The 24,090-nt window shown below is 37.4% G+C and overlaps 1 protein-coding gene across 1 annotated transcript in view; it reads left to right on the top strand.

The window, feature by feature from the left end:
- Window positions 1–24,090, top strand: part of ZMYND8 (zinc finger MYND-type containing 8) — a 49,821-nt gene that overhangs the window by 12,879 nt on the left and 12,852 nt on the right. Inside the window, 12 exon segments of the mRNA XM_017733098.1 lie at window positions 8,012–8,160; window positions 12,571–12,789; window positions 13,662–13,775; window positions 14,575–14,667; window positions 15,934–16,021; window positions 16,615–16,670; window positions 17,127–17,204; window positions 18,246–18,361; window positions 19,425–19,906; window positions 20,251–20,391; window positions 22,967–23,119; window positions 23,804–24,088. Of these exon segments, the coding sequence (XP_017588587.1) occupies window positions 8,012–8,160; window positions 12,571–12,789; window positions 13,662–13,775; window positions 14,575–14,667; window positions 15,934–16,021; window positions 16,615–16,670; window positions 17,127–17,204; window positions 18,246–18,361; window positions 19,425–19,906; window positions 20,251–20,391; window positions 22,967–23,119; window positions 23,804–24,088 (1,974 nt within the window).

Below are 24,090 nucleotides of genomic sequence, written 5' to 3'. Positions count from 1 at the left end.
TAGGGAAATAAATTTAATTGCTTTAAAACCAATTAGCCTGTTGCAGACATCTTCATGAACATTCTTGTTTTGGTGTAAGCAGTTTAATTGCTATAATTCAATTCCAGTTCAGTTTAAGCTAAACTAAACCATGCATTGTTTAATCTGTAACACGGGTCTTAACACAGCCTTTGAATTGGTCTAAGTAACGTGGTGGTTTCAAAGCAGCCTAAGCTGGTCAAACTGCTCAATGCAGCAGTTTCATCCACTTCCTTCCATACCTAAGCTGGCAGGAAACTAACTGAACCATAAAACATGAACAGTTTTCTACTTGCTCAGTGTGCTGAAACAGCTTGGTGGACTGCCAGAACTGGTGTAAGAGACAAGGCAGGAATACAGCAGTTGGGTGCAGGAAGTGTGGAGCTTTGTTAGCAAGCATTTAGACAGGGCTAAGCTGGAGTGAAACCAAGAACTTAAAGCCATCACTGACACTTCTTACTTCATATTGTGCTAGATAAAGCGAGTCTGTAGCTGGGGTCAGGGCTATGGAGTCCTACATGTTCAGCTGCATTTCTCTACCCTTCTCCTTTGCTGGCTGTAATGCTTTTGCTGTTGCACAGTCAGCTGTGTCAAGCAGCTGATCTAGCAGAAAATTGTTCATTTTTTGTAGTACTAGATTCTGCCTGCATCATGAACTGATTAACACTACTGTTACACGCAAGTGCCTGTCTCCAAAAAGTTGTGGGGACAGATACCTGGTAAGATGGGAAAAGGGGAAGAGGAGTAGTGTTACTCTAGAAGTTATAATTTAGATCTGTTTATAAGATGTGCATGTGCAGCCTTGTTAAAGACAAGGTTTTAAAATACACTGCTCTTTTGATGAGAGCAAGAAAGCATAAGGCATCTGAGAACTGGAAATGGGAAGTGACAGCTTAAAGAGAATGCAGAGTCCAAAAACATAAAATGGAGTGAACAGGGGATTGCTCTTCAGTGAAGGAGAGAGGCTGTGGATTAGATGATCGTATTTTCTCCTTTGCATATGATACATTAACATGTCCAGCAGAAACATCTTGTTATATTTCTGTTCCAGCCTTATGGACTACTTTTTAACCTTGTTTATTAAAGATTTCAAGATGGGGCTTGCAAGATCTGTGGATAAATGTCTAAGCATTTCCAGGTTGTGGTTCCAGAGCAAAAGTTGTCTTTGCTTGTACTTGTTCTCTTTGGACAGAATGAACTATCCACTGGGTGTTTTCTTCCTATTAACCTGGAAGAATTTTTTTTTTTTTTTTTTTAAATCCTTTCTGCTAGTTTAACTTAGCTGCCAACAGCAGCAAGCTGTGATGGTAGATGCAATTCCATGTAGGTTTTCCTGTATTTCAGCTGGTACTGGAACTATTGCCTGTTTAGTGCCCAGTCAAAAGGAGATCTTTAACTCTCTTTTTGCCATCATCAGTCAGACATGTCTTCCATTGCCTTTGCATCTATGGTGGCTCTTAGGACTTAGGTGGAGAGGTTTCTACCTGCGTTTCTCACTGAACCAGATTACTGGGGAGTTGAGCAGATGTTGGGCATTGCTGGGAGCAGCCCTGCCCCAGTAGGGACAGCTGGTCATTAGATGGTCTTAGCTTGGCATAAAATCATATACTGAGGCCTTACTGCTTAATGGGGAGAATTCTGACGTTTACAGGTTAGGGGTTTTTTTCAGGTTTGTGTTAAAAGGCTTTGGTCTTAGGAGCTCCTCTCGGTGGTAAAATGTTCAGATACTATGAATATAAACACGAAAATGACTAATTAAATGGAATTCCCAGAATGCATGATATATTTTGTAACAGTTTCATAATAGTGCATCTCTGTCAGCTTTCTTTGTAGTGATACCAAGTATTTAATCACACAGAGATGAGATTCTTACTCCAGTGTGAAACTGAGACTCCTGCAGGGAACAGAAGTGCAGCCCTGGGCTTCTGTCTCTAGTGCAGAGCCCTTGTTATCAGCAATCCCACCTTAGGAAGGCCTTGGGACAGCAAGTCCCCCACAGCCAGGCTCCAGCTTATCCTTGCCTTTCAGCTCTTACCTTGCAAGTTGTTGGGAAGTGTTTCCTTTTCTTTACCTCCCAAAGTCCTACAGTGAAGAAGCACCTAACAGTGTCTTTTTCTACTTGTGTAAAACTGAAATGTGGCAGGAGTTCATCAGAATTTACACAACCATGGCTGACCTCTGTTATTTATTACATTAAGCAACTGGATTGGGTTAATTACATTGGTTTAAATTTCTGGAATGTAAACAGGGCTTTAGCGGTTGATGGCAATTGCATCATGTTTCAAAATTCTGGCAGAAAATTAAAATTCCTCAAAGCTGAGTGTAAGTTCTAACAGATTTATCCATGATTTTATTAAGTTTTTAAGATAAATACCCTTGCTGAAATATTACAGGTAATGGATTTGAAAAATCAGAAGTCTTTTAACAACCATTCAGGATAATAAATTTGACTGGGAGGCTTCACAGTGCTGGAATTCATCTAAATTATTAATTGAAACCTGTTCTATCAAATGGGAGAAGTTAGTATTGCTACATTTGCTTGCAGATTTCTTCATTGATTACACTCCATGCCGTTTAAAGTACAGGCGTTCAGAGATTTTGAGGAGGAAAGAGAGACACAATAGTCTAGGTGGTTTTGGTCTTCTTCCTTCTAAAGGCATAGATACCCATTTCTGGGGGGTAATGACAGCTTAAGCAATCTTCAGTCACTTTTTTTCTTGTACCTTCTCTCACACTGCCTTCTTAAAGCTGTTTCTTAAATCCATCAAATTAATTCATCATGAAACTGTTTTCAATAAATTTTTGTTCTTCTGTTACATTTTATTGAATTTGATTCCTTGATTTGGTTCACCAAATGTTGGCAGAGCTGTTTGTGCCATAATAAAAGGCATGGCATGGCATTGGGAATTAACGTTAACAGAAGTAGCCTTGGGCTGGTTCTGTTTAAGTGACACTTCCGAGTGTCTGACTTACATGGAGCAATTAATTGTGTTTCTAGTTGGAAACGTTATTCAGAATTTTGCATATTTGACCCACTTGCATTGAGATATCAAAAACCTACTTAGGTCGCAGAAAACCCATTGGTGTAACTAAGTCTCAGTTTACTGATATTTCCTAGGAGGCTAAAATAATGCTTTCACTGAAAAAATACATTGATGTTTCTGGCTCCTGGAAAACCAAAATGACTGCTAATCTTACTATCTTTATCACAAATCATACTGAAAAGCTTTTTTAATTACTTTTTTTTGTTGTTACTGTCTTTCTTAGTTTCCCTCTTCTCACTTTCTGAAAATTCCTGGAACAGAAAAGTTTTTTTCTCCAAGCAGTAAACAGCTCATTTTTCATAGAATTTATATCTACAGTTTAAGAAAATTAGGTACAGAATAGGAATAAATAATACTCCTTATGAAAGTAAACTTGATATAGTTAAATTTTTTTTTTAATTGTCTGCATTTTGTTTTGAAATGCTAAACTTTTCTTCCCATCCACACAAACTCAAAGAAGGATAGTTCTTCACTCACAGCAAAAGATTTTGTCCTGAGATTTCCACACTTTTTGGGAAGGCTCTTGTTTTATTTGCCTAACTTTTTTGTGAGGTTGAATTTGAAAATGATGGTCTCTTGTAATTCTGATTTACTCAGGCTTTTCTCATTTGCCTTGCTATCCGTTGCATTGAGGATGGAAGGCTAAGGCAACATATCCTGGTCTAAGTCAGCCCTGCCACACCAGCATCCCTCCTTCACGCCAGCCACATTTGCATCCTTTTCCCTTACACTGGCACTTTCAACTCTGGGACTTGCTACTCTGCTGATTTAACTGAAATTAAATTTTGAGGTTTTTGTTGATTTAAGCCGTATCAGTTTTCCAAACTGTCTTGCTTCCTGGGTGAATAAACCACAGTGCTAGAGAAAGAAAAAAGGAACAAATTTTATTTGCGCAAGGGTGCTGTGAAGCCTTGACTTAGGTGTGGATTTCAGCTCCCATTAAGGCTTTATTGATAGAGAAAATAATCTAAATATAGGAGATGGCTAGAAATACATGTGTAGACATGATTTCATTGTTGTTTTAGTCTGGAATTGCTTTGATTGTGTTTAGCTTAAGTTTTTAAACTAAAAAAACAACAAAATTTATTTTGAAAGGAAGAAGGCCATAAGGAGGTGTCACTGGCAGTCTTTGGCACTGAGCAGTTTATGCTGTGTTCTTACAGTAAGGCATGTTGATGTTGCTTGTTTTCAAGAAGAAAAGCAAGGAAAACAACATCCTACTTTTACAGGTTTTCTGAGTTGGCACCTGCTTCTATTGAGAAAAGTGAGACTTCTCAGTTGTCAGGAATCACTGCTATGGAGTGTTTACAGAGCAGCACTTTGCAATACACAGAGTATAAAAATATTTGGTTGTGGTCTGTACTCCATATGCTGCAGCAAGATAAGATCCCTGATATAAATAATATACTTTTGTTTGTTTTTATATATTTTTTAAGCTAAACTGTAGTAAGTCATTGCTGTAGTTGTCTGCTTACAAAGTGCATTGCCATCACATAAAATTGGACTTACAAAATAGTCATAAAGTGTGAAATGAAATTGCTTTAGGGTTTAAGTATGCCTTAGTCTGTCCCCTGGGAGCAATGGTTACTAATCCTTTAGTCATGTGATGGCATACAGAAGCAAAGATTTAAGCTTCAGGTGAAACTCAGGTTAGCTTGTTGTTCCCCAATGAATGGTTTGCAAGAGCACTCAGAGGTGCTTATTGTCAACCTTGACAACATCACAGACCAATTAATACTAACCTAGTGATGTAAAACCAGGTAACTTTTAATGAGAGTTAAAAAAGTTATTTCAAGTGTCCATTTTTTCACTTGAGCTGGAAGCACATTTTTTAAATGGCGCTAAGAAAGCAAAATCACACAAACCCCCAAGAAATAAGTAAACTAAAGTCGCTTGGCAAAATTAGTATTTTTCGTACAATTGATTTATCAATGAGAAGTTTGGTTCAGGTTGATGTGCTCAGTGTGTGATGGGATTCAGTAGGAGCAGGGGGATTGCAGGATCCCATGCTAAATGGTGACCAGCTGGCGTGGTGAGATGCTTCCTAAGGTGAGACCATTCTTGCTCACGAAACACTATTTGAAAAACATTTGCTTATCACAGAAGAGATCACAGAAATTTTGGCTGTTCCCTTTTGAAGCAGAAACTTGAGTCCACCTCTTAAGTAACTGTTCTAGTCACCAAGTTATTCAGAGCTTAAATTTGGTCTCTTTTGTTCTTTCCCCCCAGATTTGTTTCACTTTTTTCAAATAACACTACACTGGGGAAATGATTCAAAATTAAAAATTAACTGTCCTTCTGACAGGCTGTTTCAACAGGGATCAGTTTCTTGATCTGGTTCACAGTTCAGCTACAGGAACTCTGCTCACACAGCTGGGAGAGCCAGGGAGGGAGAAGCAGCAGTTTGTGCTAAACAGGGTATTCCCATTGAAAGAAATTCGCACAAAATGCAATTTTTATTATAATTAGAATTGGAAGCTATAGCTCAAACAGTTTAAGTAGGTGCTACCATTCTTTTGTTACTTCAACTGAATTAAAAGATTGTTCATATTATTAGGTCCCTCACAGACTGGCAAATTGGCAGCATACCAAGGTAAAGACACTGGCCTATTCCACAAGCACAGCTAAATCTGAAAGAATATGCCTGTGCATTGCTGTTTTCCTGTCTATTCCTTAATTTTTCCAGTTACATCCTACATTGCCTCAAGAAAACCTCTGTGCATTTGAATAACTTGCCAGTTAAAAAAAAAAAAGGAAGTGTATTTCAGGTCAGTTTTTGTATGTTGTCTATGAGTCACCACTAGTTGATTTGAAAATCCCCAGTACACTCAGGCTTCTTGAACCAAGGAGGAAAATTACATCACTTTAAGTAGTTTTTGAAATTACTTAACCAAACATACATGTTTGTGTGACCATTTCATAAGATTGGTATTGAATCAGCACCTTTTCTGCTGAATTGTAGCTTGGATTTGGCTGTGACTGAATAGTCATTCAGTTCTGGTTTAATTAATAACAGTTTAATCCTTTTCCTGACCCCAAATCAGTTAGTTTAGGAAAGGAACAACATTTAAAAGTGAAAAGCATCCCATTATGGAACTTTGCAGCTGATTTTCATACTTAGAGCTGAGACATAATGTGCAGTGTCACAATCAGCTTCTTTGTAAACCCCACAGTCTGAGTCTGAAGAGCTGAAAGGAAACTGATGTGCTCCACTGGTGGCAGTTTTGTGCCTGGAAGTAAGAAATGAAAGCCAAAGGGCAGAAAATTCTACTGTCCATTTACCCTCCTGGTTTAAGGTGTGCCTGCATAGGGACAATCTAGAAATAAAAGCCTAAGTCTCTTCAGGGAGTTATGGGGATGGCTTTATTTGCTGGTGAGAAACTTGGCCTAGAGATCCCGTTGAGGATATTGTTTGCAAATTATAATAAAGAAACAAAGACTTAATGTGATGATGGGAAGATGAGAAAAGACATGGTGTGGTGCTGTTTTTTGTGGATCTCACTGAATGCAAACAGTTCCCATGCTGAATAAGCTCCATTTTACAGTCATGAAAAAAATAGCATTGGTTTTAGGTTTGATCATTTTTTTAGTTGTGGGCTTTGGTTTAGCTGACACTGATGCTGCAGTTTCTTCCAGGATAGCTGGATTAGCACAGCTCTCTTGGGATATATGAAGCATATCCCAGCCCAAGGAGTTCTTCTGCCACCTTCTGTGCATAATCAGCTGAACTGACAAACCCTCTGAGTCTCCTGTCAGCACACTTGTACTGTGTTGGCATTTTATTGTCATAATTGCTTAAGGAGGGGAGGAAGCAGACACTATTTTTCACACACATAGGTGGCACAGCAGTTCTTTGTACTGTCATCAATCTAAATTTGGGGCTAAATGGAGCAGGAGGCAGATTTGCTTGAATCCAAACAGAGCAAGTAACAATAATGGCCTCAGACACATTGTATTGATTGATTCCAGTCAAGGCATGTCAGCAGATAACTGGTGCTAAATGCTGCCCATAGGTGTAAAAGGGGAGGGGTTTGTGGGAAGGGAAAGAAGTCACATGTCTTAGTGTCAAAGCTCAAAACGTAAGTTTTTTTTTTTTTTAAACCAGCTTTACTACCTTTCACCAAAATTTTATAACTTATGTCAACAGAAGAGTTTCTCAGAGAGCTGACACCTTATGTCTGCTGGGCAGCACTGCTGAAGTTGCTGTGCCTACAGAACTAGTGGGAGACACTTCTAGAATTGTTGAAATTCCAGATGTTGTTAGCCTGGTGTAGCTATTCTAGATTAGTAAAATGCAGGATGGGCAAACGCTCCTACATTTGTTGTCTCTCTTTCAGTTACATGTCCTTCCATTGATATTTTCATGTGGTTTTCGTATTTATTTAAAGTTTCCCTAAATGTTATCTTGACACATGTTAACCAAGCTTTTGGTCAATCAGAAGTCACCATATAGCACCATATTTTCCATTGATTTGTGTAGAAAGTAGCCAAAACCACTGGGTTGGTTTTTTTTTTTTGGGGGGCGGGGGGTGGTTCAGTTGTTTCTCTTGTGATATTGTTGAATACTGATCCCTGTGGTTCTATCTATAGTTTTGTTTTGTTGTATGGATTAAAAGCTTAAGGAAAAATTAAACTTGTTGACCCAACTCTAATGAAATTTCACTTGTGTTTTGTCAGAATCATATCAGTGTTCTTTGATTGCCCTTTACAGCTGATTGTGTACTTGTTTCTTTTGAAAAATATCAGTAAGTTCTTTTTAATTGAGCTGAACATTTCATATTCATTAGGGATCACTGAAATTTTGTTCTGAGAGAATGAAGTTGCAAATGCTCTTATTTTAAAAAGATGAAATAAAAATCTTTGAAGAGTGTGAGTGACAAACCATAACCTTGTTGGAATGTTTTTCATCAATTAGAAGTCTTTAACCGTGTTGCTTGTATCTGTTACAGATCCTGGCTCTGCTGAACGCACAGCACAAAAACGGAAATTTCCCAGTCCCCCACATTCCTCCAATGGCCACTCACCTCAAGATGCATCAACAAGTCCTATAAAAAAGAAAAAGAAACCTGGTCTATTGAACAGTAATAATAAAGAGCAGGTAAGAGAAGTCATGGTTTTATTGTGCTGGAATATGAAACAGTAGAGGATGTAGAGACAGCTGATCAGAAGCTCAGTCTTCTTTAAAGAAGCTCCATTTTTGTACTCTTAAGGAATGGATATTAATTTTTGAATGCAGTGGGGGTAGGAGTTGGTATTATAATTTCCATTTGAATGCTCTTTGATTATTGTTTTACATCTGTTGAAAAAGACCACCTGTGTCCTGTTTAGTGACTCCATAAAGGTAATAAGATGTGTAACAAATAAATGCAATTTGGAACAGAATTACTATGAATAATTACAGTAATGAATAATGACAATAATAAAACCAACAATAGCTGGTTTTTAAAATTAAAACCATTAACAGGAAATGTTCAGTAGTGTGATACCCTAGATTAGAAAGATCTCATAATGTCAGTGGAAGTTCCTCATCTGCTTGCAGTCCTTTCCTACTGTCCATTAGTCAGCTCCATCCTTGGTACTCTGTGGATTTCCTCCCCTTCCTTAAAATTTCCAGGCAATGTACACTCCTACCAAACTAGTAAAATCAAAAGGTCACACTGACTTCTCTGTCTTTATGCTTGTAACCTTATTTTTACTGTCTTCTGAATGCTGAATTGATAGCATGTTGTCCTTCTTAGAAGAACTTGACTCCACAAGAGTTTGACCTTTTCGGATTCATTGTATGATGCACATGAAAAAATTACATGAATTGTATTAAATAGCAAATGCTGTAAAGCATCTGCATCATCTTGGAGGAGATTACATGAAAGCAGTCTTCAGCTTTACTGAAATTACTTCACACCTGATGTACTGATGACATGTCTGTGTATTTTTCCAAGTGCTTTTTTGTGTCATGGGGTTTTTTGCCAGTATTATATAAACACAGGATTAAGTTCTGAGTGTTCAAAGCTCTTTCTCCTCGCATAAGAGTATCTACATTATCCTGGTACAATTGCACTGGTAAAGAGAGAAAATTAAATTCCCACTCACTGCAGTTGTCCTGGAACAAAGGCTGTGAATAAATCAGGTCTTAAAACCCAGTGTCAATTGTATTTTATTTCAGGATAATCAGGAGGTGCAACTGTATCATGTGGAGGTGCCCTGGGGTCAGTTTGGCTTTTGCTGAGCTTCACTGCAGCTTGGGTTTATTCCTTTATATCTTGGACATTTTCTGGGCAGATGTTGCCCCACTGAAGTCTGAGCTTGTAACTCTTCAGTGCAGAGATAATTTTGCAAACAGTGGAATTGAATCCTTGGGTATTAATTTCCACTTTTTCTTCCTGCATTTAAAAATATATGTGAAAACACAGTTGCAGTTGTTGAACTTGATAAATTCCCCTTGGTAAATACTTTTCTGTTTTCCAGGTGTCTCAGACCTGAAATGTACAGGATAGAATAAAGTTGTGTATCTAATGAAGAAAACCTATCAGACTTGCTTATTTTGCTGTGTTTATTACAAGTTAGCAAGAAAATATAATCTATTTAGTTCTGTTTAGCTTTTACAAGTTGCTTTTCATTTAATGTTGTCTTGCATGTCAAATTTGAAGTGGGCATGCCTGAAGATTGTTGTGTCTAAATAGGTTCAAACTCTGCTCTATGTGGTAGTGGGAGTTAATTTAAAGATTATTTTAGTGCTGAGTAGATGTGAGCTGAACATACAGGTTCTAGTTTTGTTTGAAGTATGATGTAGCTGATAGCTGTGGTTCTGATTGACTGATAAATCTGTTTTGAGGTATGACAACCTCCCTGGAAATGTCTAACTTAATATTCTACATTACAAAATGCTTTATAATACATGAACATTTCAAGATAACATTGCTAAAATTATAGTTGCATGAAGCTTTGTATTACATATTGTGGGTGCAGTAACAGATCTTCAGAATTGTGCCATCAGGTATTTAAAGTGCTGAAAATCAAGCAAAGAATTAAAGAATTGTAGAACTAAGGTGAAAAATCAGAAACTTCTGACAGTTGGTCAGTTATAATGTAATTGAAGTAGTCAGCTTGTTTTACTACTAGTTTCAATATTAATTTAAACTGAATATAAATAGTGATCTTTTTCTCCCCAAAACAGCACTCTAATACTGTTTGTTTTCTTCAGTTTTCTGTGTCATTCTACAGGTCTTAATAACTTCATTAAAGCCTTTAAAACAGCTACCATCTAGTTGAGCTTGAACTTAATAACTGTTAAAATTTTAACTCCTAAAGCATATTACTCTGTCTAGGACAAGTGAAACGGTCCCTTGATGCAGTTGAATCATTCATTTTCAGTCTTTTAGTTTTCTTCTTTGGGTTTCTTTTGAGTCTGTGAACCCTTTTTTGTTTTGTTTCTTAAGCTTGGCTTAGGCAAAATAAAGTGATAGATGTCTAAATGATAGAAATATCCTTGAACAGAAAACTTAATTCATCTCATGTTCCAGCAAAAATTGACTTCTCTTCAGTTTGGATGTTATGATTTCTGTGGAAGTTTCACAGGTTTTGTTTGTCTTAAAGCAGAATCTTTGAGTCTTAGAAAGTTAGTGTGGATATACTACTTACATCCACTTCAAAGTCAGAATATGTATTAAATTCCTCTGGTAATTTCCTTTATCTGCAGTGGAGGAAATGCCCCATAGCTGCATTTCCAAGTATAAAAGATTGAGATGTTGGTCTCACAGCTGTGGTGCATTTAGCTGCAAACAAAACATGTTTCTACACTGGAAATTGCAGCTTTCCCTTCCTCACTCTGGTTTCTTTGTTTGAATGCTTGTTGTAGAGATTCATTTGAAATGGAGTTAAACCCTTATGCTGTCCCACTTATTCCGTAAGATCCCATAGGAGCATCCTTCTGAAATTCTTGTCATGTGATTAAATGTGTGTATATAGAAAGTACAGAAGTAACACTTTGCCCATTTCTGTGGTGGGAACAAAGTCTTTTTGGGCTTTATCATCTGTAGAATAGAAAATGAAAACCACCAAAACTGGCGCAAAATCATGCAAAATTTTATGTGGCAGAATGTTTATGGATAACATCCTTTCTTTGCCTAAAATATTGTATAGTGTTAGATAATCTGGGGGTTTTTTTGATATACAGCATCTTCAGGTGGGTTGTTGCTTCTACCTTGAAGATCCCTAATTCCTGCAAATAATTAGACCTCCTCCTTTGTAACTTTAGGTATCTGGAAATACCATGGTTCAAAGTGGCATGATGGTGCTTTCTGGGGACATTATTTATGCCCCATGTGACTGATTTTGTTCAGGATGCTTCAAAGGTACAGAACACGCGTATGGTTGCCCTGTTCTGTGAATCACACGGGTGTGTGACAGCTCCAGGGTCTCGGAAGTTGCAGATTTGTAAGTGGTGTAGGGCACCATTTACAAAATGAAAAATGACCTGAGAATCAAACAGACTGGTTCTTCAGACTACAAGTGTTTGCATAATTACAAGTGAAGTCACGAGCAGGTGGTTTTACATCCAACAAAAAAGTCACATTAAATGAGCTGTCTAAAATCTCAAGGCTGTTTCCCTCCTCAGCAAACCACCCCTCTGATGAATACCAGAGAGTTTGAGTTCCCTTGTCATTAATAAATAGAAAGTAGTTTTCCAATAAATGTTAGCAGCTCTTCAAAGCTGATAAAACAAACTTCAGGTATCTGTGGACCCACTTAAGCCATCCCAGGCTCTTCACTTTTTGTGTTTTGATATCAGCTGTGTCGTCTTTGAGCTGTCAGGCTCAAGGGGAAGACCAGTTCATGCAGGTTACAAAGGTGACACTGTTTTCTAGTGCAGGCAAATCAGTGGAGATGTGAGTCTTAAATTCTGATACACATTTAGGTGGTGAACGAAATCTCTCCTGTAGCGGAGGTGGCTGCTCAGGATGTGAATTTGCTCCTTTGTCATCCTTCTCTACAGTTTGCCTTATTAATCAAAATCAGCATTGGCTTGCTTCGTGGTACAAAGCTATAAACTGCTGCAAACTAGCACAGATTTGCATGGTGTTCAACTCCTTGTTTCAGGACTAACTTCTTCAGTTGGCCCAGGTTTAGCCACCACTAAATATCTTGGTATTTAGCTTGCACAGCCCCATGAAATTCTGAGTTTAGAGGGCCTAATAGCTTCTATAGTAATACTTCTTTCTTGAAGCTGAAAGTGTCTGCTGGCTTTTGTTGGATTGCATGTCTTGCACTCAATGCCCTCACTTGCCACAAAAAATTTATTTCTGGTCTTGAGTGCAAAGTGTCATTTGACATCTGAATAAGCAGTAAACTTCTTTATGAATGATTTTGTGCAATGACTAAGATACTGTGCTTGCATAAATGTTAATCAAACTCTGTAAATTGCTGTTTGCTTATATATTATGAATATTATGATTTGAAAAAATGCAAATTTGTTTTGAAACCAAACCTGTTTTTCTTGCCTACATTTCAGTCAGAACTAAGACATGGTCCGTTTTACTATATGAAGCAGCCACTCACCACAGACCCTGTTGATGTTGTACCACAGGATGGACGGAATGATTTCTATTGCTGGGTTTGTCATCGGGAAGGCCAAGTCCTCTGCTGTGAACTCTGTCCTCGGGTTTATCATGCTAAGTGTCTGAAACTGACAGCCGAACCAGAGGGGGATTGGTTTTGCCCAGAATGTGAGGTTAGTTGGATACAAGGAGTGGATTTCCTTCTTGGGTTTGAGATTTAAGCAGCTTTTCCTGTGTTCTGAAATGTTTCTGGTTTATTCCTACGTTGCCTCTTGGTCAAGGTACCAGAAAAATTTGTACAGAAGAGGAGGCATCCATGGTTCTGCTTTATCACTTTTTCTCTGCGTCACCTGGGTTGTGTTTGCGTTCTTACCACGAGTCTCCAACTTCCTTTATGTCTCCAGCTGTAGAGAAGCACCATTTCAAAGAGTGATCTCTTCATCAGGCACCAGTAATTCTGAAATCTTTCTGCAGTTTTCACTAGCTTAACTTGTGCTTCTTCTGGTGGCCTGATCAGCTTTTCAGCAGTGCGGAAAAAAATGCACTGTAGGGTCTACATAAACAAGTGGGTATTTTGTTACTCTTTTTTTCTGTGGAGTGAGGAAGAATTTAATCATTCCTCTCCGGTGATTTCTGGGGAGAGAATACTTAGCATCCAAGTATCTGTAATGAAGGCAAATTGGTTTATGGCATGTTTTCCTCTTATCAGTTATTGTATTAGAGCCCAGGTGACTTTCTCACTCTCACATTGCTCTGAGCCCACATTGTATATGGGAATTTTATGTATTCACATATTCACTTTGAGTGATCTTGAAGATGCTGGATAATTTTTTTGTTTTTTCTTTTTTTCTTCTTTTTTGATAACATACCCAGACCAAAACCCAGGTAAAACAGGCATCTGAAGTACTTACACTGCATTATCAGAAATGTTTTGTTTCTTATAAAACAGCTATTATCTTTCATTTGAATGCTAGAATGTTTCAGTGGAGAAGGATTTATCTAGAAATGTTTGCTGACAAAGTATTTTTTTAATCTGAACTTTTAGAAAATCACAGTTGCAGAATGCATAGAAACACAGAGTAAAGCAATGACAATGCTCACCATCGAACAGCTATCATATCTACTGAAGTTTGCACTACAGAAAATGAAACAGCCAGGGGTAAGGAAATTTTTGTGGGTTTTTTTTTGAATACTTGGATCATGTGTTTGTCATAATCCTGGGGCTTGCTTCCTTCCTTTAGTGGATGATGAATGTAGTTTAGTTTATCAGATTGTCTGTGACAGCTTCTGTTCTAGCACAGACAGATTAGTTTAGGTTGTACAGACTATTTTGGACTGCATTTAAAATGTAGTTTCATCATGTAACTTCTGGATGTATTTTCAGTAGGTGTAATGAAAGTACAATGCGGTTTTCCAGTGAAACGTGGTGGTTTCTTACTCTCTGCAAGTGGACAATGCTGTCTCGGAGATAGAAGGGGAATGGGGAGACACGATCTCTTCCCAATATATTTATATGGACAGGAGCCCTAGGCATTGACACTGTTACATTATTGATTATATGTGTTGAAAATGTAGCTGCTATCTGTTACTAGAAATTGTTCTTACCACAGAAGTTGGTTGTATCACATACTTTTAAAATGCTGAGGATATTTTCTTAAGTGCGGCTAAAAACTGTGTCATTGTGTACTGTAAAACACAACAGTACCTTTTACAAATACCCCAGTTTTTGCAATTTCTGCAATTCATCACATCCAGCATGTGAAAAATGAGTTAAATGAGACTTTTTAATTCCTATTGTTCTGCTAATAATTTATTACCTTGCAACGTTTTATAATTACCTTTGAAGAATTTTGTCAGATAACACAGCAGGAAGTAGTATTAGAAAATGAGTGAGTATTGTGTCATTGATGAAACTGTTCAGTATTAGTAACCAGCGTGGTTATTATTTCCCCTAACAGACAGAGCCATTTCAAAAGCCAGTTTCACTGGATCAACACCCAGATTATGCAGAATATATCTTTCATCCAATGGACCTTTGTACATTAGAGAAGGTTTGTATGAAGCTAACAGAGGAAGGTTCCTTGAGTTTGATTGCTGTCTGTAACATTTCTAAAATGTTTGATGGCAGTGGGAGAGAAGTTGCTTAACATTATTTTGATGGGTGGGGTGGTTTCTTGGTTATTATAAAAGTCAGTTCATTTACAGCTTAAAAACAATCATGTTAACTGAAGTTCACTGTTTTGTCTGAGCTAGTAACAAATGCTCAGGAAAAATAGTGGGAAAAAGACAAGCTTATGCTGCTGACTTCCTCCTGTTAAATTCATCTGATTCCATGAATGATCTCCAGGAGAGACTTTTTAAAGTAGGATTTTCATTTGATCATTGTTTGTAAGCTATTTATGGATCATTGCTTCATTAATTAGGGACCATTTGATGTATCTCCAGGGGTCATTTCAGACTCATTTTACTGATCATTCAACAAATACTGTAATCTCCACTGCACCTGAGGTGTGGAAGAAAAACGAAACAGTCAAGAGGTGGATAATGGAACTTTCATTCTCACTTCAATAGTAATTTGAAAGTACACATAATGAAATTCTCCATTCTCCATTGCTTAATGAAGAGTGAAGCATTGCAGAGCTTTGTTCTGTCAGGACCTGGTGAAGAGACAACTTTTCATTCTCTGTGTCCTCACAGTGGAGGCCAATGTCTTTATGGTATAAAGTGTAACAAAACCATGGGACTGATTTTATTTAATCAAATTGCTTTGCCCACTGGGTAGACTGTAATATCAAACATATTGTCTAATGTACTGTGACCAGTATTTTTTCTGGGTCTTGTAAAAATTAAAACTGCTGTGGAGTGATAATACATCAGTAGAAGAAATCAAGGACATTTTTCTGCAGAAACATCACGTTCCTAACACTGTGTTAGGAACCATGTTTTTTTGAAATGTTGAAGATATTGATCTAAATAATTCACTATTTAGATTTAATTTAGACAGTTCATACATTTTTGGGGCAGTCAAAAGGCACCTTTTGAATTTGATAGATTCTTAAGCATTTAGAATCATAAGTATCAAAGAATCACAGACTGGTTTGGTTTGGAAGAGACTTTAAAGCTCATCTTGTTCTGACCCCCTGCTGTGGACAGGGACGCCTTCCACAGGACCAGGTTGCTCTGTCCATCCTGGCCTTGAACAATTTCAGGGGTCAGTTTTATTTACTGTATGGCTGATAAGACACAGCATTCAGGAAAAAGCTGTCACTTTTTATTAACTTCTCTTTCCTGATGCATTCTTAATTTCTTCTTTACAGAATGTTAAAAAGAAAATGTACGGTTGCACTGAAGCATTTTTGGCTGATGCCAAATGGATTTTGCACAACTGCATTATTTACAATGGGGGTAGGTATTAATATGTACATCTATCCTCAGATATGAAACTTTAACATAGTTGAAGTCATGGAGCAATTTGTAGACTTCTACACTGAAAGGGTCTTCCTGTTAATGACCGTGATGCCATAATTTTTTTTTAACAACTGGCATAAATAAAACTGTAGGGCCAGATACAGCCTGTGCTGTCACTTGCTCATTCCACCTTAGAGAAAACATATCTGAAATAAGTTAGAATCATGGAATGGTTTGGGTTCATAGGATCATTGGATAGTTTGGACCTTATATGACCTGATCCAACCCACATCATTTCATTCCAACCCCCAAATTGCTTTAGTGTTTTGCATTGTGCAGCACTTAATTGAGACCTAATTGAGAAGATCATAACAAAAAGGAGCATTTAAAGATTATTAAATGTTACATTGAGAAGAAAAGTGCTGATGTTCTGCTTTTGTAAACATGTAGTTCATGCATATGTTTTTACATAGTTTTTTTAGATGTTCTCTTTTGGTTTCATGAATGACTTTTACATCTGGAAACTGTTGATTTTATCATAGTTCTAGCATAACAATTTTCTTGGTTAAAGTATTTTATTGTTTCCTCAGGAAATCACAAATTGACACAAACAGCAAAAGTCATCATCAAAATCTGTGAGCATGAGGTATGAGTGCCCCAATTAAATTAATTTTTCTGTATGTTTAGTGTTCCATTTCATGTATTTGTGAGTGACATAATAAATAGTTTATAAGGTGTGTATTGCGGATCGATAGTTTTTGAGGGCTTCCTTATGTCTAGGTACAGATATCCATGACCTGCAGAATGGCATTGGACAAGGGCATTGCTAATGTGTCTTCCACTAGGATATTCACTATTTATAATTAAGACTTATGGGGAGGGGAGGGAAGAGAAGAAAGTGGATATATGGATTCTGCTCAAAGGCACCTGTCTTGTTCATGAATATTTGGAGTTGGAAAAAGAGACCGACATCTTCTGATGCATAGATGCACTTTTTGGTGGTTCTTTTACTGTAACAATATGATTTTCCTCTAAATAAATGCAAATGCTCACACTTTGGACTCTGTTTAATCTCTCCAATAACTTTGCTTTTTCTTTTCAGATGAATGAAATTGAAGTATGTCCGGAATGTTACTTAGCTGCTTGCCAAAAACGCGAAAATTGGTTTTGTGAGCCTTGTGTAAGTTAAGAATTATGGTAGTCTAGCTACTACATTAAACTAGCAGCTCTCATTTGACTGTTACCCCCTCTTTGTTTTAAACCTGTGGTGGTTACTGAGTCAAGGGAAGCTGCTGTAGTTTACCTCGTAGTTTGTGCTGGCGTATCATCCTTGTGGAGTCAGACTGTCTCAAGATACTTAACTGTTAAGATTGCAGGTTTTCACAAAAGGATTGGTCCAGTCAGAAATAGTTGTAAAGGCTGTCAGCAACCAGTTCACAAGTTCTCTGTCCTCAAATATAAGGTAACTGCCTTGTGCCACCTGTGCTTACATGTGGTACCCTCAGTGCTCGGAGGATTTCTGAAATGTGAACATCTTTCTGCAGATGTGCATCAGTTTAGACTTGGTTTTTCTTTTGTGACCTGTTGATGGGTTGTATGTTTTCTGTTTAATACTGAACTGAATTTGGGAAGACTCCTTAAATTCTTAAGTAGAAGTGTATAATCCATCAAGTTCTTTCATGGGCTGTCCTGGTTTCAGCTGGGATAAGAGTTCATTTTCTTCTTAGTAGTTGGTACAGTGTTGTGTTTTTGATTCAGTATGAGAATAATGTCGATGACACACTAATGTTTTGGTTGTTGCTAAGTAGTGCTTACCCTAAGTCAAGGACTTCTTAGTGTCTCATGATCTGCCAAGACACAAGCCTAAGTGAAAATTAGAGTGTTTCAAAGATTGGCTCTAGCGTAACTTACGTTATGCTACATGTTTGGAGGGGACTAATCAAAAATAAATGAATAAAGACGTGCAATTACGATAAGTTTAATCAAGATATGTAAGATTTTATGTTTTGGGAGTTTTTTAAGTACAATTTTATCATTTTGTCCTCTCAGGATTTATTATGTTTATAGTAAAATGGAATCTCGTATTTGGCAACTGCCTTGTGCATATTGGATCTTTATTGAATCTAAGTAATACATACAATTTTTTAAAAAATCATGTTTATTAGATTTGAAGGTAGTACTGCTTACGTTTTCTTACTGTGTATTTTGCCTCTTCCTCTAGAGCAATCCCCACCCTTTGGTCTGGGCTAAACTCAAAGGCTTTCCATTCTGGCCTGCTAAAGCACTGAGGGATAAAGATGGGCAAGTCGATGCCCGTTTCTTTGGCCAACATGACAGGTAGGAGTTTAACCAAAGGATGCCTTTGGCCGTACTTAAAAAATTCACGTTGTAATTTTGTGTGTTTACAAGTTTTTGGATCCTGTCTTTAGAGCCTTGACCCTAACAAACTATGTAATACTGTAGCAAATACAGTTTTAGTTCGTTACATGATGTCTGTAGAATGTGAGCTGTTTGTAAGATGATTACATACGTAGTCTGGTGAGTATGCAACTTAATTCCTGTGTCTGGTGTTGTGCTGGGGAGAACTGCAGTTCTTAATGGTGGAAAAGAACAATGAAGTCATTTATGTTGTCTAAGCAACATGGGAACAAATACACACCTGTAGGTTTGAAAAATACAGAAATATAACCTGTGTTAAAAATGCCAGTTTTGCTCCAAAGGGAGTTTTCTGTACTTGTGAATCCTCTGCTTAGATGGGCAGGGCCATGATGAATACAAGTTAATTTGTCATGAATTGGAAATATAAATCTATAAACATGTGCTGTAAAAACCCCAAGTCTATAGGGCCATGGAATAATTAAGTTAAAGTTCCTGGCATCTTAGGATCTTGGGAGACAGTTTCAGGGTCTGCTTCATTTCTAGATAAATCAAATCTGTCCAGTACTTGCTGATAGAACTTTTGCTGGCATTGAGGAGTTTGGCATGGCAGGTAAAATGTTTCTAAGAAGGTGCTTGTGAAGTATTCTTTTCCTTAACTGCTTTTTACATTTTAGTGCCATGACAGAAAGATAGACTCTTTAGCAATGGTTGTTTTGCAGTTATATAGACTATTCCAATTAGGAATATTTTGTCATATTTGACCAGTGTTAAGTCATGTTTTATTACTACTGGGTAAAGTAAAATAAGCTAGTGATAATCCAAGGCATACAGTTTGCTTACTTACAGAAATTAAGCACTGAAATATTAAAAGAATGTAATGATGATTCTTTAAAATTATCTGAGCTATTTGTATCTTTATGATTCGGCAAAAATAAATTAGTATGTGCGTAAAAGTTGGCAATGTCAATTCACAGTATGAAATGTAGTTATATTATCTTTTCTTTCTCTGTTTTATATATAGGGCCTGGGTTCCAATAAATAATTGCTACCTCATGTCTAAAGAAATTCCTTTTTCTGTGAAAAAGACTAAAAGCATCTTCAATAGTGCAATGCAAGAAATGGAAGTTTATGTTGATAACATTCGTAGAAAATTTGGGGTATTTAATTATGCACCTTTCCGGACACCATATACTCCCAACAATCAATACCAAATGTTGTTAGACCCTGCAAACCCAGCTGCTGGAACTGCAAAGACAGACAAACAAGAAAAAATCAAACTGAATTTTGATATGACAGCGTCACCCAAGATTCTGATGAGCAAGTCCATGCTGAGCAGTAGCACAGGTCGCAGGATTTCACTGACAGATATGCCACGGTCACCAATGAGTACAAACTCATCAGTTCACACTGGATCTGATGTTGAACAGGATGCAGAGAAAAAAGCAACTTCCAGTCATTTTAGTGCCAGTGAAGAATCCATGGACTTCATTGACAAAAATACAGGTAAAAAAAGAAAGGAGGTACAGGACTTTGGTAGTGGACTAGTTTTATTCCATGTACTTTTTAAAGACAGGCTGTATTATTACTTGGTTTATGAAGAAATTTTAGAAAAAGTGATGCATTTAACTTTCAGTATCACAGATAAGAAACAACAGTTCTCTCTGACACATTGAGAAGGAATGAATAATCTTGAAAAGTGACTAAACCCCTTCAATTTAAATAGCAGAAAATAGTTGTAGCTATCAAAATGAATGGAGAGTGGAAAGAAATAAAAAAAAAAAATTAGAATAGTCATGATTAGGTGTTGTAGTATTAAATCTGTCTTTATTAATTTTGTACTTTTTCAGCTTCTCCAGCACCAACAAGAACAGGTCAAGCAGGGAGCTTGTCAGGCAGCCCCAAACCTTTCTCTCCTCAAGCATCAACGCCAATTTCTGCTAAGCAAGAAAGAACTTCCACTCCAGGAAGCATTCTGAATCTCAATCTTGGTTAGTCTTGATGTTTGAAAACCTAATATTCTTACAGCTGAACAAATTATGGTGGTATCAGTGCAGCATAGTATGAACAATCATGCTTGTTACGTGGCTTTAAATTAACAAAGGTCTTTAAATGAGTCACATGTGTAATTATTGTTTCATCAGATTTACTGGGTTTTTTATTTTGTAAAAGAAAGTTATTGTTTCTTGTTGATGAAAGGAAGTAGTTAAAGGATAATTTTTTCCTTAGCTGACCTGTACAAATGAATGTGTCTAAACAGTAGGTAAGTTTCTAAATGTTGTAATGACATGAACATTGCTGCTCTTCACCATTCAGCGTCTCTCAAGTAAATTGCTGGCAAGGTTTTCTTGTGATCTTTAGGATTTAGGATTTACTAGGGCTTCTCTCTTGCTGACTTCACATCACCTCCTCACTGACCATCCCTCTCTAGGGAGGTAGATCGATGAAAGGAATTAGCAGAATTCTTGAAGTCTTGAAACTCCCTAGAAGTAAATTTTGGGATTGTGGAATTTTGAAAGATGGAGTAGGTAAGTACTAAGTTGGTAAAATAGTTCTGCAAGCCAAACAGATGTAAATCAGTTTCCTCAGTCATGCTTTGTTCCTGTGAGCATTCTGATTCAGTTCTGGCTACTTTTTACCTCCACGTGATACTACACAGAGAACCAGGATTTTGCACCTTGGTGTTAGCCAGGTATTTCAGGAAGGCTTAAGTTCAAATAATGAATTCATGTCTTCAGTGCCTTACAGATATTCTGATTCTGGATACAAGCTCACAAGTCTGTTTTTCAGTGGATCATGCTATATGTGTGGACATAATTGTAGAATTAATTTCTCCTGCTGCACTGCAGCTGATGCATTTGGAAAAACATTAAGAAATACATAGTGCTGCAATTGTTTGAGCCACAGATGGGAAGCATCAGCTGGAGCATAGAACACTTTGAATAAATAGCGTAGATGGGAAAATCCGATGTTATGGTCCATGAGCAATACCATAAAAGGAGTGCTTGTATGCTTTCAAGTAGAATATCTGGGGTTTTTTCAGGTTTAGGGGAATTTCCTGTGTTAAATATACTTTTTGGTGATGGGAGTGAAAATGGCAACTGTTCTTCATTTAATAGTGTCAGCTGTGCCAGACATGGATTCTTCTACGGATGTTAGAATTTTTCCGTCGTATGTGATGTGACAGGGATTCTCTCTGCAAACACAGAAGTGAGAGTCCAGAAAACAAAGACACTTTGTATCTTGAGCAGAGTGCTAGGAGGACTCTAATGATCTGCAATTCAGAAAAAAGGAAGGAAAAATAATAGAAATGAGCCATCTGTTGTTTCTGGCAGACTTGCTAATTTGAGAAATGGAGGTGTGAATGAGCAAGATATACAGGGATTTGGGGGGGAAAAACCCGTGTGCCTGATATTATAGGACCTGCCCTTGGATAACAGAGGCAAAAACAATAAGAGTATACCTTGATATGAAATTCAAACTTTAAAAGGATGTCTGGTCAGAGGAATCATTGGTTCAGTGTTTTGTATTTATTTCACTTTTCTCTAAGTTGCACATCAACAGAAAATGTCTTGTAAATAAATATATATATACACACATATATATATATAAAGTAAAATAAGGCAACACTGTGTCATATTTAACTGCTCTGGAATGAAACTTGAAAATAAAGCACAAATGCACGTTGTGCCAGTGTTGCCTTTTGCCTTCTCCGTGGCCTCTGGTCTTTTTCAGCATATGGCATTGGCTCTTTTAATCCTACCACAAGCCAGCTGAAGGAGCTAAACTGGCCAAACATGATTCTTCTCTTCATTCTTTCCCTGTTCTTCATGGGTCCTTCCTCTTCCCCCAAGTAACTCCAACTGATTCGGTGCCCTGAGCACTGATGGAGTGTCAGCCCTCCCAGCGAAGGGTAAAGGATAAGGACTTATGCTACAGAAATACATCTCTGAAATGGGAAAATTGAAGCAAAAATGGGAAACTTAGTTGCTAAGACAGTTTCAGCCTTAGCACTGTAGTGTGTACTCTTTGCAGACAGATGTGTGCATTTCAGAGTGAAAATTCTATACATGTAGATGAAAACTCAAGATTTTGCTGACATATACTGTATTATTCTATCTTTAATTTACTAATCTATCCAGTGAAACAATCCACGTTTTTGTATGTGTTCTCATGACCTAACTTTTGGATTTTAAATGATGACTATAAAGACTTTTATTTCTATTCAATTTTCTCTGTGAAGGTGGTACTCCTTGTAGTAGATAGCAATGGTGGTTTAGTAGGGGTGCTGTCAGACAGCTTTACAAACCTGAATGGGGATTTCTTGAAAAATTCACATTGATGAAGAAAATGTCCCCATAATTGATGCATGTGTTTTGTGTGTGAAGAGAGGAAGAATCCATTTTTTGTGGTAGTCATTTTAGAGTTATTATTTAGCTCATAATTATTAAAAAACGTGCAGTATGTTCCTGATTGCATTGCTCTTTGGTGAAACTTGTTTTATCTGGATCGTGATCTCGGTTCCCTTTGTAAGATATTTTTCTTAGTTTCTGTTTCTTTTTGCAGATCGTAGCAAAGCTGAGATGGATCTGAAGGAGCTGAGCGAGTCAGTCCAGCAGCAGAGCACCCCTGTGCAGCTCATCTCTCCCAAGCGGCAGATCCGCAGCAGGTTCCAGCTTAATCTTGACAAGACCATAGAGAGTTGTAAAGCACAACTGGGTGAGTGTCCCTCAAGAACACAGTGGACATCAGATGGATACACTTAAATAAGTTTTTGAATAGTAAAACCGTAATTATTTTACATTTTAAAACAAGAGTAGAGGATATTTGAACTCTTTGAGGCAAGTAGAATGCACTGAACTAGTTCGCTTTATAACACAGTGAGACCTGATGCTTCAAATTTTTGTCAAAAAGCTTTCATCTTTTAACCTGTATTTGTACCATGCTGATGTAGATAGTATGTGAGGATTATAGTCTTGTTTGCTTTGCATGTTGAGAAGTTGGAGAATTCTGTCTAAATTGTGTCGGTTACACAAATTAGAATGAATGTAAGTAACTATTATCAGGTGAATAGTGTTGCTGATTTTTAAGATGGCTTCTTGTGGATAACAATAATTTATTTTTGTATTTGCCAGGATTGGGAGTTGAACAAAAGAGCTTGCAGGTAGTGGGAAAAAGCAGTGAAAGGAGGGCCACTGAATAAAATAAAAATCTTAATTGGAGTATGTAGAAGTTTATTCTTATACATTGTGGTGCTGGGATAGAGCACTAAGATTTGTAGCTTAAGGACTGACAGTTAAGATAATGGTGTGTGTACACTTTGTTCCAGTATATAGAGTATTTTCCTGGTAATGTCAGTCAGTCTGATGTCAGCATGCAATGTACTTTCCTTCCCACAATTAGGAATAAATGAAATATCTGAAGCTGTTTATACTGCAGTAGAACACAGTGACTCTGAAGATTCTGAAAAGTCCGATACCAGTGACAGTGAATATAGTGATGAGGATCAGAAATCAAAGAATGATCAAGAGGATGGTGAGGACAAGGAAGGTACAAGAAGTGACAAAGAATCATTGAGCTTGAAAAAAAAACCTAAGCCTTCAGTTCAGAATGAAGACAAGGAGGAACTTAAAAGCACAAGTCCAGAAGTGGAGAAAACAGAAGAACCGGTCAAGGAAAAGGCCGTTTCA

The sequence above is a fragment of the Corvus brachyrhynchos genome, unplaced genomic scaffold (genome assembly GCF_000691975.1).
Source record: "Corvus brachyrhynchos isolate BGI_N302 unplaced genomic scaffold, ASM69197v1 scaffold10, whole genome shotgun sequence".
Classification (NCBI taxonomy): domain Eukaryota; kingdom Metazoa; phylum Chordata; class Aves; order Passeriformes; family Corvidae; genus Corvus; species Corvus brachyrhynchos.
This window is presented reverse-complemented; position numbering and strand designations above follow the sequence as displayed.